The sequence below is a fragment of the Octodon degus genome, unplaced genomic scaffold, assembly GCF_000260255.1.
Source record: "Octodon degus isolate 3935 unplaced genomic scaffold, OctDeg1.0 scaffold00080, whole genome shotgun sequence".
Classification (NCBI taxonomy): Eukaryota; Metazoa; Chordata; class Mammalia; order Rodentia; family Octodontidae; genus Octodon; species Octodon degus.
The window spans coordinates 10,740,281-10,756,139 of NW_004524656.1; the positions used below are offsets into that span (position 1 = coordinate 10,740,281).

Genomic DNA, 15,859 nt, shown 5'->3' on the forward strand with positions numbered 1-15,859 from the left:
TCTGCTTGTTTACAGCCTCCCAACAGCTGGGATAACAGGCATGCGCCACCACACCCAGTCTCAATTGCCTTCTCAGTGTGTCCAAGGGGCAGGGCCGGCCCCGGGATTGAACCTCCTGGACGCTGTACCTGCTTGCAGGCACTTTAATCTGCTGAGCTATTTGACCAGCTGCTGGAGAATTTTTATGCCCCTAATTTATACTCTAAGTAGCTAAAAATAACAATACGCAATGTATTAACTATTGTTATCCTCCTCTTATTTTGCAATGAAATTTGTTTTACCTTTTTCCGTAAAATAAAATATAAGAATAAATAAATAAAAGTAAATAGTAAATATTTTCTCCCATTCCATAGGCTGACTCTTCATTGTGTTGAATATTTCCTTGGCTGTACAGAAGGTTTCGATGCAACCCCATTTGTCTTATCGTGTTCTAATTTCCTTTTTTGGGGGGATCAAAGCCAAAAATCTTTGCCTAGATTTCTCTATTAAGAAACTTTTGTCCTATGTTTTCTTGTAGTATTTCGCAGTTTTAGCTCATACATTTAAGTCTCTAACCCATTTTGAGTTGGCATGAGATAAGGAGCCACTTCCGTTCCTTTATATGTGAATTTCTTCTATTTACAACATTATTTATTAAAAAGACTATTTTTCCCCATTTTATATACTTGACATTTTCATGGAAGATCAATGGGCCATAATTTTGTGGATTTTTTTTTTTTTTGGTCTTTCTTTTCCAATCCATTGGTATTTATCTGTTTTTATGCCAGTATCATACTACTTTTCTAGGTATTTTTGGGGAGAGGAGTTGTTTGTTTTGTTTTTAGTTTTTAGTTTTTGTTTTTGTTTTGTTCTGTTCTGTTTGTTTGCCATGCCAGGGATCGAACTTGGCACCTTGTGCTTATCAGGCAGGCACTTATGCCACTGAGCTATCCCCCTGGAGCGGTACCATAGTATTTTTTTTAATGTATTTGATTTATATAGGATCTCACTATGCAGCTCAGACTCATGGTGCTCCTCCTCTTTTCAGCCTCCCCAGTGCTGGGATTACAGGAGTGCACCATTATGCCTGGACTCTGTGACTGGCTAAGCCCACCCTGGGGGCAGGGCTGGCACGGTATGTAGTGCTGGGGGTCACACCACGGTCCTTGTGCTTGCCTAAGCTTGCCCAATCAGGCACTTTAGTCTTCTGAGCTATCTTGCTGGCCACTATTTTGGTTACTACAATTTTTAGTAAGTTTTGAGATCAGACACTATAACACTTGCATTTTGCTATGTCTGGTTGTTCAGGATTTTTAAGGTTCCATACATATTTTAGAATTTTTAAATACTTTTTTATACTTTTACGAAAAATGATGTTTGAGTTTTGACAGAGATTATATTGAATCTGTAGTTTACCTGGGATAATGTGAACATGAATTATATTAGCTTTTATAAATCATGATCATGGGTTTCTTTCCATTTGTATGTTTTCTTCAATTGATTTCATTAATATTTTGCAATTTTCAGTGTATGGGTCTTTTACCTGCTTTGTTTAATATATTCCTAAGAAGTTTACTTGTTCTGATGCTAATGTACATGAGTTCATTTTTTTGATTCTTTTATTAGGTAGTTTGTTGGTGTATAGAAATGTTACTGATTTGTGTACATTGATTTTATGTCCCTTAATGCTGCAAAATTACTTATTAGCTCAAACAAGTGTTTTGGTGAAGTCTTTGCAGTTTTCTGTATATGTGATTGTACTATTTGTAAACAGGGACAATTTAACATCTTTCTTTCCAATGTAGATGCTTTTATTTATTGTTGCTTGTTTTTGTATAGTTGCTCTGGCTAAGACCTCCAGTATTATACTGAATAGAAATGGTAAGAAAGGGTAACTCTGAGTTATTTTTAATCTTAGTAAAAAAAAGCTTTCAGTTTTCACCCTATGATTTAGCTATGGGCTAGTCATACATATATGGCCTTATGCCAAGGTACGTTCCTTCTTTACTCAATTTGTAAGAGTTATTGTCATGGAACAATGTTGAATTTTTCAACATTTTATGTATTTGTGGGTATGATGACATGGGTTTTAACACTATCAAGGTGGCATATATATTGACTTAATGAGTAACTGATTCATTTGTGTGTTGAACCATGCTTATATCCCTGAAATAAATCATATTTGATCCTGGTCAGTGATCCTTTTAACGTGCTGCTGAACTTAGTTAACTAGTATTTTGCTGAGAATTCTTACATCTATGTGCATTAGGGATGCTGGTCTATAATCTTCTATTGTTCTAGCATATTTGCCCAACTTTGCTATCAGTGTAAAGCTAGCTTTATGAAAAGAGTTGGGGAAGTGTTTGTTCCTCCTCAGCTTTTTTAGAGAGAATTAGAAGAGCTCATACAAATTCTCTAGACATTTGGTAGAATTCAGCAGATAAGCCTTCAGGTCCTGAGCTTTTCTTTCCTGATTGATTGATTGATTTTTCTGGTAATAAAAAGTAAATCTAGGCCCTTTCACTGAACTCATTTCCAGCTCTTTTTTTTTTTTAATTAATTTGGAAACTTAGCCTCAAGTTACTACTTGGCCCCAGCTGGACCTAAACGTGTAATCCCTCTGCCTCAGCTTCCCAGAGCACTGGGATTATAGGTGTGTACACCACCATACCTAGAACAGAGGTTTTTTAAAGAGAGGTTTTTCTAAATTATTACTCTGATCAAATTTTATATTTCTACAGACTTTTTAGGTTGTATATGTCTTGGAATTTACCCATTTCTTCTAGTTTGTCCAATTTGTTGGCCTCTAATTTTTAGGTTGGCCTTTTTGTGACCTTTTGAATTTCTGTGGTGTCAGTCATGCTCTTATCTTTTCAAATTTCTGGTTTTATTTATTAGAGTTTTGTCTCTTTTTCTCTTAGTCTAGTGAACGATTTGCATTTTTTTTAAAACTAGCTTCAAGTTTTATTGTTCTATACTATTGTTTTTCTATTATATGGAAATAACTGACATACTAGAAAGCAATTTTTTAAAAACTAAGCTAGACGTAGTCAGAAGATCAGTTTGATCTGTTTTTCATGCCTATATCGTGTAATATGAACAACTACTTTGAAGTAACAATATACAATGTACTAACCATTGTTACTCTTCCACAATCTTGTTTGGAAATTTTATACCATTGTTTTATTATTTACTTTTCCTTTATTTAAAATAGAAAAAAATTAAAAAGAAGACTCCTCAAAATGCAGTAGTCAAAAATAAACAACTAGAGAGAGGTGGCAAAATGAGAAGGAATCAGCCCAGTGTTACCTGCTTCCAAGACTGGAGATTCATGAAAACCAGACTGACTCGAAAACAAGGAAGTAAGACTTCTGTCCTCTAAAGCCTCTTCCAGAGAAGACTACGCTCTGCTTACCTCTTAATGTCAGCTCAATGAGCTCTGTTTAGGAATTTGGACTTCCAGATACATAAGATAACAAATTCATATTGTGAAGGCACTAAAGCTGTAGCAGGGGCTGGTGAGATGGCTCAGTGGTCTAAAGCACCTACTTAGAACAAGCTTAGCAAAGCACAGGGACCACAGTTCAATCCCCCAGCACTGCATGCCAGCCAGCGCCGCCCCCTGGTGGGCTGAGCTGGCCACACACACACACACACACACACACACAAATAAATAAAATTTATTTAAAAAATAAATAAATAAAAATAAAGCTGTAGCAATCTGTTACAGCAGCAACAGAAAACTAATATAACAGTGGCTTGAAAGTCTTCAATCATTTCAACATCTATGTTATCTCAGGATTGGACATTATTGTCTATTTTTTCTCAACTTACGACTTTCCTAGTTCTTTGTAAACTATATAATTTTAGATCATATTCTAGATGTTGCAAATATTATGATTTGAGATCCTGCATCTTGTTTAAACCTTAAGGATAATATTGTTTTGCATATTTTAAAGAAAAGCATTTCTTACTAAACAAAAAAGGGGATACAGATGAATGTCCATTTTGTATCTGTGTATTCAAAGTGGTTAGGATAGATACATAGTTACATTTTCTTAATGAATAGAGGGATTTGTTCTAGTGGTGTTTGTAATTGGATATCATGTCTGCATCTTGTACAGCAAATAACCACTAGGAAGAATGTATGCAATGTGTTAATTATTGAAACTGTCCTACCAATTCGATTTGAAACTGTCTCATTGCTATTTGTTTCTCAATAAAATTATGGGGGAAAAACAGTAGGATAATTAAACTGGAAAAAAAATAAAGAAAAGCATTTCTTCTAGCTAGGGTAGTACCATAAGTTTCAGTCCCTCTTCTGTGGACCCCAGGATAGGTCTGTTCTGCCCTCAAAGTGCTACTTGATACTTGCCTAACTTACCGAGTCTCTACGTACATGACGTTCAGTGGCCCATCTGGCACCTGAGCTGTGACCCACCCGGTAGTTCAACACCCAAAGCCTTTGGCACACTATTCAGATACAATCAGCATATGCTCAGCTGAACTTCACAGGCCACTTTAAGAGACAGCTCTTTTGAGCTTCATCTTCTCTATAATCTCCCCAGCCTTTTCCCATTTTTTTTAATGCCTAGTTTGGGTCCTCTAGACAAAAGTATGGAGCAGTTTTCCAAGCCTAAGAGAAAAACTTAACATACTTCCTTGTGCTGCCTGAAAAAAAAAAGCAGGAATATTTGAACAAGACCCGCAAAAGGCAACTGAGCACCACATTCCATTCTCAACCCTAAAGGGACATGCCCTCATATATAGAAAGAATAAAGCATATAAACTTCAACATAATATAATAAAGGAAAAGATAATTGTAGATTTACAGGCAGTTGTCAAAAATAATAGAGAAATCCCATGTGCCTTTTGCCCAGTTTACCCAAGAGCAACATCTTGCAAAAGTGTAATAAAATCACAACCTACATATTGACACTGATACGGTTAAGAAAAAAATTCCCCTCATACTTCCTTCTTATATCTTAACCCCAGCTACCAGTCACTCATCTCTTCTCTATGTCTATGATTTTGCCATGACCACAATACTGTGTAACAGAATCGCAAACCACTCAAGCCATAAATGAGAGGAAGAAAAAAGAAAGCCTTTTCATAAGATGCTTAGTATTAGACCAAAAAAAGAGGAAATTTCCCTTCAAATACACTAGTAATAGCAGGACCAGAATCAGCACTGAGGGCTCAATTTCACACGTAGCCCAATTTCCCTATTCTTTTGAAAGCCTGTCACATACACGCTGTGTTGAGTATTTATGCCTTTCCTTCAAAAACTTCACATGTTCAAGTGCTGAGGCTCTGCCCCTCAGTGGGTGTGATATGAGGAGGGAGGGAATGGCTTTAAGGACAAGATAAGTTCATGAAGGTAGAGCCTCCATGAATGAGATTGGAATTCATAAAGAACCTCCCCAAGTAAAAGATTAAAACTCTTATAAAGAGGCTGGAGATATGGCTCAGTGGAGTAATCACCTGCCTGGCAAACACAAGGTCCCAAGTTCAATCCCTGATACCTACATGTCATTCTGGCCCTGAAACCAGGTGTGATGGCACACGCCTGTAGCCTATAATCCCAGGACTGGGGAGGCTGAGACAGGAGGACCACTATGAGTATGAACTGCATAGTGAGACCCTGTGTCAAAAATAAATAAAGTTAAAAAATATAAAATAAACTCTTATGAAGAACTCCTCCTGCCCCCAAAAAATAAAAATTAAAACAGGCCTCAGAGAGCTCTTTGCTTCTATTATTTGAAGACATGGTGAGAAAAATGACCATCTGTACTCAAGAAATAGGACCTCTTTGAATCTAGACAGACATCCTTTTCCTTTCCTTTCTTTTCGTTTCCCTTTCAAGTGTGTGTGGGGGGCAAGTATTGGAGAGTGATCCTAGGATTTTCTTCCTGAGCTATATCCTATATCCTACATCCTATATCCTACATCCTGGACCAGCTATATCCAAGAGCTTATTTTATTTTTTATTTTGAAACATGGTTACGACGCTAAGTCACTAAGTTGTTCAGACTGGGGTCAAACTTCTGATCCTCCTGTCTTGGCCTCCCAGAGCACAGGAATCACGGCAACACGCCATCATGCCTGGCTCTGGACTTGATCTTGCACTTCCCAGCTTCCGGAAACATGACAAATCATTTTCTATTGCTTATAAAACATCCAATCTATGGTATTCTGTTAGAGCAGTCCAAACAGACCAAAAGAGTAGTACTGCACACACATTTCTCTTATATGTATAGATATATTTTAAAACTCTACTTTTTCTCAAGAAGCCCTAGGATCTGCTGCTCTCCATGCTACATCTAACCACAGGTCACCAGTCATCACATAATGCTCCTTTTCTCTATCATTTTCTCAGCCATTGTTTACTTTCATTCCTTATCCAAGATTTGGAATTGGTTTGTGGTTAAAAGTTCTGATATCCTCCCAGTTGACATGGGGGCAGATCTGCCAGTAGCTACAGCTCTTTGGTCTTGAAACTTCTCAGACCTTTAAGAGTAGTCATAGGACAAATCAATGTCCTTGTAACATAAATATGACCATACCTTTTCTTTTTTGCTTTATACTTTTTTATTAGCTTTTACCCATAAGAATTAAGATACATTCAAATGAAGAAAGAAAATCTTTGTGCTCCCCAGTCTTCTAACAATTAAATGTCTCAAGAATTCTCTACCAGCCCCTTCCTCAACTTCTCTCCTCCACTCACTTTGCAGCCTAGTACTTAATCTGGCCCACAGGGTTTCATTATTAACAGCTTTTCCTTCTTACTCTACAGTGCAACTAAGGAGACGTCTTAGATTCCAAGCCTCCCACTGCTGTTTGTATTCGAAAGCTCCTAAATCTACTTCTATAAGCCATGTTTTCATCAGCCTCAGATCTGCATATCCAATAGTCAGTTGAAACACTATTCATCATATAGATGACTTTAAAAGTCTCAAGCTTATATTTTTGGTGTATAAAAAAAGTCACAGGACTGTCCTACTACAATGCAGTATATGGTTAGATTTCTAAATTTCTGTGTAAAAATATATAACTGATTATTCCTATTTTTTAAACATTTTTAATGTTTTTTCTTCATATTCTATAGGGACTTAAAGTTTAACATATCAATACTTGATGGAAAATACCTGTTCCATGTTATGCCTAAGATGTTTGATATTCAGACAGATAGTGACGTTAAGCTTAACTGCCTATGTTGTAGGGTAATAATAATAGGCTTCTCTTCTGGAAGGTTAACAACCTAAGTTTGCAGACCAAAAATTAGAGAAAAAGCAGGGCTGCAAGGACAGCCAACATTTTGGCCCTCGTCTTTCAAGGTCAGTGAAGACTCAGAATGTAGGAGAACTTGTATGTAACATCCTGTAACTCATTTGAGTCTCAAATTTTCTGATCAAGGAGATTATGAGGCCACAGAGGAAAGTGATCAATGATTTAGAATGTGCCTAAAGAGAGTCACATGGAGAAAAAAACATTGTCTCAGGCTTTCACAGAGAGCAAATTGGTCAAGCAATGGCCATAACTCATCCACATGGCTGACACTCACAAAGGATCTACAAAGTGCAGTACAGGGGTTTCAGGGTAAATCCTGAGGGGATTTGACTGACCTTATCAGATACAAAAGTTACATTTTTAGTTACATAGGTCTTGCTTTAACTTGGTCTTAACAATCCAGCAGAAAAGTATAAAAATGATGTATAAAAAGTAAAGCCATATTAATATGCTGAACTGTAAAAGGCTCAAGTCAACAACTTTGGACATTGCCAGTCCTATGGATAACCCACTACTATTATGGACTAGTGGACTATATTGGAATATTTTGCTGAATTTATGCATGTACAGTGTTTACATGACAATGGAATATCCTTCTCTGACAAACGTAAACAAAAAAGTGGGATACAAATGAACAACTATTTTGTACTTGTATATTCAAAATAGTTAGGATAGATATACAGATGCATTGTCTTAATTCAATGAATAGAGAGATTTGTTCTAATAGTGTTTGTGGACAGGATATCATGTCTGCATCTTGTACAATGAGTAACCACTAAGACAACAATATGCAATGTATTAATTATTGAAACTATGCTAATAATCGGTTTTGAAACTGTCTCATTGATATTTCTCAATAAAATTATTTTTAAAAAATAAATAAATTTATGTTCTGTTTGCCAAAACTATTTCCCTCTTTTCTGTACTTCGATAAATAGAACCAGCAGCCAAGCACTTGTACAAACCTGCAGTGCAATGACTGGTTGACCCCAAGTCTTCATCCCAAGTTAGTCCATCGCTCTTGCTTATCAACACTTTCTTCCATTCTCTGACCTGTTCCTCAGTAGCAGCACCTCATTTCAGGACACCAACACTTACCACCTAGAATGAATGACTGAACAGTCCTTCTTTACTTATTCATTTAAAGTGGTATTAGAGTTTACACACCTATAATATTCAATAATGTAACTTAGAAATAATGGGGTATACCGATGAATGTCCATTTTGTATCTGTGTATTCAAAGAGGTTGGGATAGATATATAGTTGCATTCTCTTAATGAATAGAATGATTTGTTCTAATGGTGTTTGTAAATAGGATCACAAGTCCGCATCTTGTACAGCAATTAACCACTAAGAAGAATATATGCAGTGTATTATTTGTTGAAACTGTCCTTCCGATTTGATTTGAAACTGTCTCATTGCTATCTCTTTGTCAATAAAACTTTGAGAAAAAAAAATTAAAAAAAAAATAAAATAAAATAAAAAAAAAATAAAGTGGTATTAATAAATACCTTTACCTGTTTTTTATTTAACATTTAGTGTATGGCAAACATTGTTCCGAGCACTTCAAATATGCCAGCAAATAAATGGGTGCCAAAATCTTTGCTCTCCTGGAGGTCATCACATCCTTAACCAAGATAGACAGTGGTCCAGAAACATCATAGGTCAGTATATTATATAGTATGTAGTAGGAAGTAAAAAGTACAGTTACAAAAAAGGAATGAAGTCAAACAGAGTAGAAGGAATGCTAAGAGGTTGGGGTGGACTTGCTTTTAAAGTTGACATCATCAATGTTTGGGAGAAAGAGACACTAGAAAATGATTAGTTAAGAAAAAGAGTGTAGCTAGACTATACAAAGAATTTTTTTTAATCCCTAGAAGAAAGGAGGAAGAAAAATGAAACAGACTTAGTTGGATTAGATTCTCAGGTACCAAGAGAGAAGAAAGCCTGGAGGCAGGCTGGTAAGCACTGCCAGGTGGTACAGAGACAGCCTCAAGTCCTGCCGCACTGAAATACTACAATAACATATATACTGTCAAACAGACTAATGGTCAAGAGAGGGCCCTCCACCCACAGACTTCTGGTAATATAATGTTCTTCTAAGTTTTGTTTCCTGCCCTGGTAAGGGAAACATTCAAATGAACATTCTGTCACTTTCTGTGAGAGTCCTAAAAAGCAAACAGCACCTACCTCGGTGTGGTCTTTTGAAGCCAAGTACATGACCCAGAATACTAAGGTAAATACCAGCATCAGCAGCAATTTGCGAACTGTAGCATTTGGAAACAATGTGAGTATCCTAGAAGAGAGGAAAGGAGAAATCATCACACCCTCAGTCAAATCCACATGACACATCTCGGTGTCCTCTGGCTCCTCTCAGTAGTGTCCAGGAGAGGGTGATGGCCTTGAGCGTTCAGGGTGTTCCTTTATGACTTCTGTTAGAAATCAGTAACAAGGCTCTTCCCTGAGGCAGGGAACAAATCCAGCTGAAATATTTCTGGTTTCTGACTTTCAGGTCAATTCTTCAGGATCGGAATCACTCCAGATGTCTGATCTTTTTCTCTCATCCAGGGTACAGTATAATCAATACTTTATGAAGGTCATTATGTTATTTTCTAGTTATTCTATTTTGTTCCATTGTTTTCCATTTTAAAGTACATCCCATTCCCAAATACAATTATTTTACGAATAGTGCAGCCACACACAGCCCTGAGTAGTTAATCCACGGTTCTCTCTCTTGTCCCTGACATAAAGGCCTACTAGTAAGAATTGGAAGGTACACACCTATGGATGTATGTCTTCTCCATCATATTCTTATGTTCTCCCATAGCAAATATAACTGTCCAGGTTATAGCTGTCCAATTATAGCTCCTTGATTAAAGTAGTCCTTGCATTTATTTCAGGCTTGCAGGTCCCCTATAAGCTTCGCTGATCAAAGGCTGACAGCATGCCAGCAAGTATCACAAACCTCCTTCCCAGTGGCCTGTTCCTGTTCACTCCCCAGAGCCAGAAGAAAGAAGCCAGGAGGACAGTCCGAAGTTTGCCTTTAGAAAATACACTTCTAAGGGTAAGGCAAGGTCAGTAACCTTTGGGAGAAAATTTGCATGTTTATAGAAATAGTACATTTCACTTGCTCACACCTTTATTTGGCTGTTGTGTTGACTAGTATGGCGCTGGAGAACATGAAAAACTGTAAAGAGGGCAAACAGAAAGTCTTATCCACAGCTTCCAGTGGATAAGAATTAATTACTGGCTCTTCTCAGTATTTGGAATGCTTCCTTTGTAAACTTGTCTCGCATGCTGTAAACCACTGCACACATCCAGCATTCTAACAATGATGATTGGTTCAACTGAATCTCAGCCCATAAGGGGAGCAGTCCTGGTCTACATCTCATTGCAATGTGAATAAGAGAAAATACAAAAGAGCAGACTTCAGTAGATACAAGTGCCATGACATGAAAGTTAATAAGTTGTCACAGAGCAGCTATCAGCCAGGGGATTTTCTACAACTATGTGACCCAAGTCACCTTTTACACACCTTGCTCTGCAGAATGGTCTCTATATCTAAATGGATGCAGACACAGGCAGTAGATATCTAAAGTTAGATATATACACATGTGTGCTTCATGTATACTCAGATATGTATATGCATTTGTTTGCTTGCTTCTATTCCAGTTTCTCCAGGCACGTATCCATGTAACTGTACAGATATTGTGACTACAATCACAGTATGTTGGAAACTAACAAAGGTTCTTTTGATTTCAAAGGAATTTAATAAGAGAAAGAGCTATTAACCCTCCTTCTTATAAGGCAAGTTCCTCCCCACTGCAATATACTACATATAGTATTGTGAGATTGCAGTCGGGTACCATATAACATCATTCCAGTCAATGACAGACTGCGTATGCCAGTGGTCTCCTAGATATATTGCCTAGTAAAAGACTACATTTAGATTGAATAAAAATGGTGCTGGTAAAATATAGCCTCTATATTTTACTAGCCAGTAGTAAAATAAAGCCTCTCTAGGACCTGGAATCAGGACACAAGAACAACTCAGTGAAGAAAAAAGAAAAAGCAAGTATTTCTCTGGGAATCAAAGAAGTGCCAGCAGAAAAACTAGAAACTACAGGGAATCTGCACATGGTGGAGAGAAAAGGACAAAGTAGTTCTTTCAAGGGCAGTGCAACATGGCACTTGGCTCCCAGGGAGGGACAGTCCTCTTTCTGCTGAAACAAATTAATCTAGAAGAAGGTCAATAGCTCTAGCGAAAAATGGTACGCTGGACCAGTAGTACTAAACCCAAGAAAAGCCTACAGTTATTGTAAACTGGAAAAACACCCTGGTGTTTTACACAGAAGGCAACTTTCTGCAGGGCAACACAGAGTTAGAGAGGAGATCTTGTGCAGCAGCCACCACATTTATGTGTTTCATCAGGGGCCATTTGGGGAACCGGCTAATTATTTAAAGCTGTGCTACAGAAGGGTTTCTGAGATCACTCTATGACAATGACTGGGTAGGAGAAGGCCACAAGGGACAGGCACAGAGAGGTTTGGGTTAGATACAGATAAGACCCCCTGGGAAGTTTAAACTCAGGCTGAGAGAGATGTAGATACTATTTACTCTGTGGTGAGAAGCCAGGAGGTGTGTGTGTGCGTGTGTGTGTGTGTGTACTTTGGAGTGGCCTGCATCTGAACTGCATTAAGTCCATCAGACCATTTGACACACCCCCTGCCCAACCCACCACCTATTTCCAGCCCAGAACTCATGGTCTGCTCAGTTTCCAATCTGCCAATGTAATCAAAGATACACCTTGACTTGGACGGTTGCCACATCCTGGGGTATGTGGAAATGGCAACTTCTGGGGTGGGATGTGAGGGAGCACTCCATAAACCCATACCCCATAAAGCTAGGTGGAGAAAGCAGTAACTTTGAGTTCAAGGAAACTGAGAGTGGCTGGAGAAGATATTGTTCTAGGTGAGATACCATGACTCTGTCATGTGCAACAGGATAAGTGGAGCAGGAATTATCATTCACACCCAAAAATGTGGGCATGGAAAAAAAAATAGGACTAGTGATGCACTATTCCTCCCTTACATGCAAAAGAAAACAGAAAAAGCTCCTAACCTCCAAGAAAACCAATGAAGAAAAACAACAGTGAGTTCCAAACTTTCCTCCACGTTTTTGAATGAGTATGAGAATCCACCAGGCGATCCAACAACTCCCTACTAGGTACATACCCGAAGGAAATAAAGCAGTATGCCCAGGAAATGTCTGCACTCTTAGTTTCCTTGGAACACAATAACCAAGATATGGAAATAATTTGGATTCCCACAAACAGATTCATGAATAAAGAAATTGTGATAAAGAAGGCAATCTTGTCATTTGCAATGACATGTATGGTCCTAGCGAACACTATGGTGAGTGAAATGGACCAAACTCAGAACAACAAATACTGCAGGCTCTCACTGACATCACGGGGAGTACAAAAATATCAATGCACACAAGTAGACTGTAGGATAGTTGCTGTTGGACACTGCATGATAAGAGGAAGAAAAGGGGGTCAGATGGTCTAACGCTTCCACTAGCATGGCTAGGGGCTGGGGAGATAGCTCAGCAGCATAAGTGCCTGCCTGGCAAGCATAAGGTCCTGTGTTCGATCCCTGGTACCTAAGAAAATAAAATAAAAAATGATCACTAGGATAAATAAAGTTAAAGATTTATGTAGACTACAATGGGATAGTAAAGCACTATGTATACATACCACATTTCACGAACACATTTCCATTTATCTTTTGATGGACATGGAGGTCACTTTCAAATCATCACTTACTTGTGATGATTTGTATTACTATGAACATGGATAACGGTGGATATGTATACAGTCATTCATATGTATCAATGTAATATGATGTCTTTAACTGTTTTAGGAAAGTTCCTAGAAGGAAATTGCAGTACCATATAACAGTTCTTTAATTTTTTAAGGAAGCTCCATACTACTTTCCATATAGATTGTACTAATTTATAATCCCATCAACAATGTACAAGCTCTCCTTTTGTCCCTATCTTCAGAAACACCTATCTTTTCCTTTTCTTATAATAGTGATTATGGGCCAGCCAAATAGCTCAGTGGATTAAACACCTGCAAGCAGGTGCAGGGGCCAGGGGTTCGTCGGGTGCACTGAGATGGTAATTGAGACTGGGCATGGTGGCGTGCACCTGTAATCCCAGATCTTGGGAGGCTATGAACAGGTGGATCACTAGAGTCTAATTTAGTAGTGAGTCCCTGAACACACTGTAGACCCTTCCCTAAAATAAAAAAAAAAAAGTGATTATAACACATTCTAACAAGTCTACTTTGTATGACATGGTTACCTACGACTTATTGGTTATCATTTGCATGAAATGGGATATCTTTCTCTATTTCATTGAACCAATATAACTTTTTCATAAGCACCATATAACTGGTTCTTATCTTCAAGGTTTTCAGTTATTCCTTATCTTTTGCTTAGACAAATTGATCCACTTACATTTACATTCAAAGTAATTATTCATTGATGAGAATTTACTACTGCTGTTTTGCTTACTGTGTTCTGTTTTATAGTAAATCCCTTCTACTGTTATACTACACTTTCCTTTGCGATTTGATGATTTATTTTTAAAGAAAGGGTCTCATTCTCATAGTCCAGGGTAGACTTGAACTCACTATAAAGCCTAGGTTGGGCTCCAACTAGCAGTCTTCCTACCCCAGCCACCCAAACGCTGGGATTACAAATGTAATCCACAACCACAACCAGCTTCAATTTGATGATTTTTTTGTAGTGTCACTTTTTATTATTTTCTCTATTTCTTAGGAATCTTCTGAGTGTTTTTCTTTGTGGTTACCATGAGGTCAACATAAAATATTATAGTGATAACACACCATTTTAAGCCAGTGTTAACTTAACTTTTGCAACATACAACTGCAGCCTTAAATTCTGGAAGCTTTCTCTACCCTATAAAATTAAATGAAATCGCTGGCTCCATAAAGCAGAGCAAATGTGTATGCTCTTGGTCCCTGTGTACTGCAGCCACCTATGTAGTAGAGTAGGACAAATCCTTTGTCCTCCCAAAATACACAATTATAGTTAACTCATGTAACAGATAAAGAGCCTGGGACACTGAGGGGCCACAATACTGACATAAGGTCACAATGTCAGCAAATGAATCTCATGGCTAGATCTCCAGCCCTGAACTGGATGGAGGTGGCCCTCTTTTTGTTCCAATTCTCCAATCATATAAGGTCAAAAATCTTACTATATTTCTCTAAGGATCTAATTATTTTTTCATAATTTTTCTTCTGTTCTTCAAATTCCATCTTGTCTACTATCTATCTTTAAATTTTCTGATTCTTTCTTCTGCCAATTCAAACCTCCTGTTAAGCACCCTACCTACATATTTATTTGGTTATTTTTAAAATATAACTTTTCTATTAAATGTAATTTTATTAAGCTTCTCTTCTGGATGTCTAACAACTAAAGTTTGCAGACCAAAAATTAAATAGATAGATGGGCTGAAAAAAAAATAGCCAATATTTTGTCCCTAGCCTTTTAAGGTCAGTGAGGACTCAGGACATAAGAGGACCTCTGCTGTGACATCCTGTAACTAAATGGTGTCCCAAATTTTCTGATCAGGGAGATTACAGGGCCACAGAGAAAAGTAATCTATGATGTAGAGTGTGCCTAAGGAGAGTCACGTAGAGAGAAAAAAAATTTTCTACGGCTTTCACAAAGAGTAAATTGGTCAAGCAATGGCCTTGAGTCATTCATGAGTCATTTCATGAGTCATTCATAAGGTGCTTGCTGTACCTGGTTCCAGGGTAAATCCTAAGAGGATTTGACTGACCTTATCTGACAGCAAAAGTTACATTTTCAGTTATATAGGTCTAGCTTCAACTTGATCTTAACCATTCAGCAGAAAAGTGTAACCACAAGGTATAAAAAGTAAAGCTATATTAATACGCTGAGCTGTAAAAGGCTAGAGTCAACAACTTCAGACAATTGCCAGTTGTGCTGATAACTCACTACTATCATGGCGTATTGGACTGTATTGGGTTATTTTGCTGAATTCAAGTACCTACAATCTTTGAACTGGCATCAAGTATGAAAAGGTCCTTTAAAGACTTCTCCAAATACAGCTTTTCTAACTGCAATGGAACACCCATCTCTGACAAAACAGAACAAAATGGGGGATATAAATAAAGGACCATTTTCTTACAAAAATATATATATGACTATACGAGATAGGATTCAGATACAAGAGTTACATTTTTTGTTATATAGGTCTTGCTTTATCTTGGTTGTAAACACCCAGCAGAAAAGTATAAAAACAAGGTATAAAAGTACAGCCATATTAATATTCTGAGCTGTAAAAGACTTAAGTCAACAACTTCTGAAATTGCCAGCCCCGCAGATAACCCACTACTATTATGGACTACTGGACTATATTGGATTACTTTGCTGAATTCATATGACTACAATATATGAATGACAATGGAATACACATCTCTGACAAAACTAAACAAAAAAGGGGGATATAAATATAGGACCATTTTGT

The 15,859-nt window shown here is 37.6% G+C and overlaps 1 protein-coding gene across 1 annotated transcript in view; it reads right to left on the reverse strand.

Annotated features, from left to right (window-relative positions):
- Positions 1-15,859, reverse strand: part of LOC101579859 (NXPE family member 2) — a 40,795-nt gene that overhangs the window by 23,186 nt on the left and 1,750 nt on the right. The window contains exon 2 of the mRNA XM_023721213.1: positions 9,461-9,566. Within this exon, the coding sequence (XP_023576981.1) occupies positions 9,461-9,566 (106 nt within the window). The remainder of the gene's footprint in view (positions 1-9,460; positions 9,567-15,859) is intronic.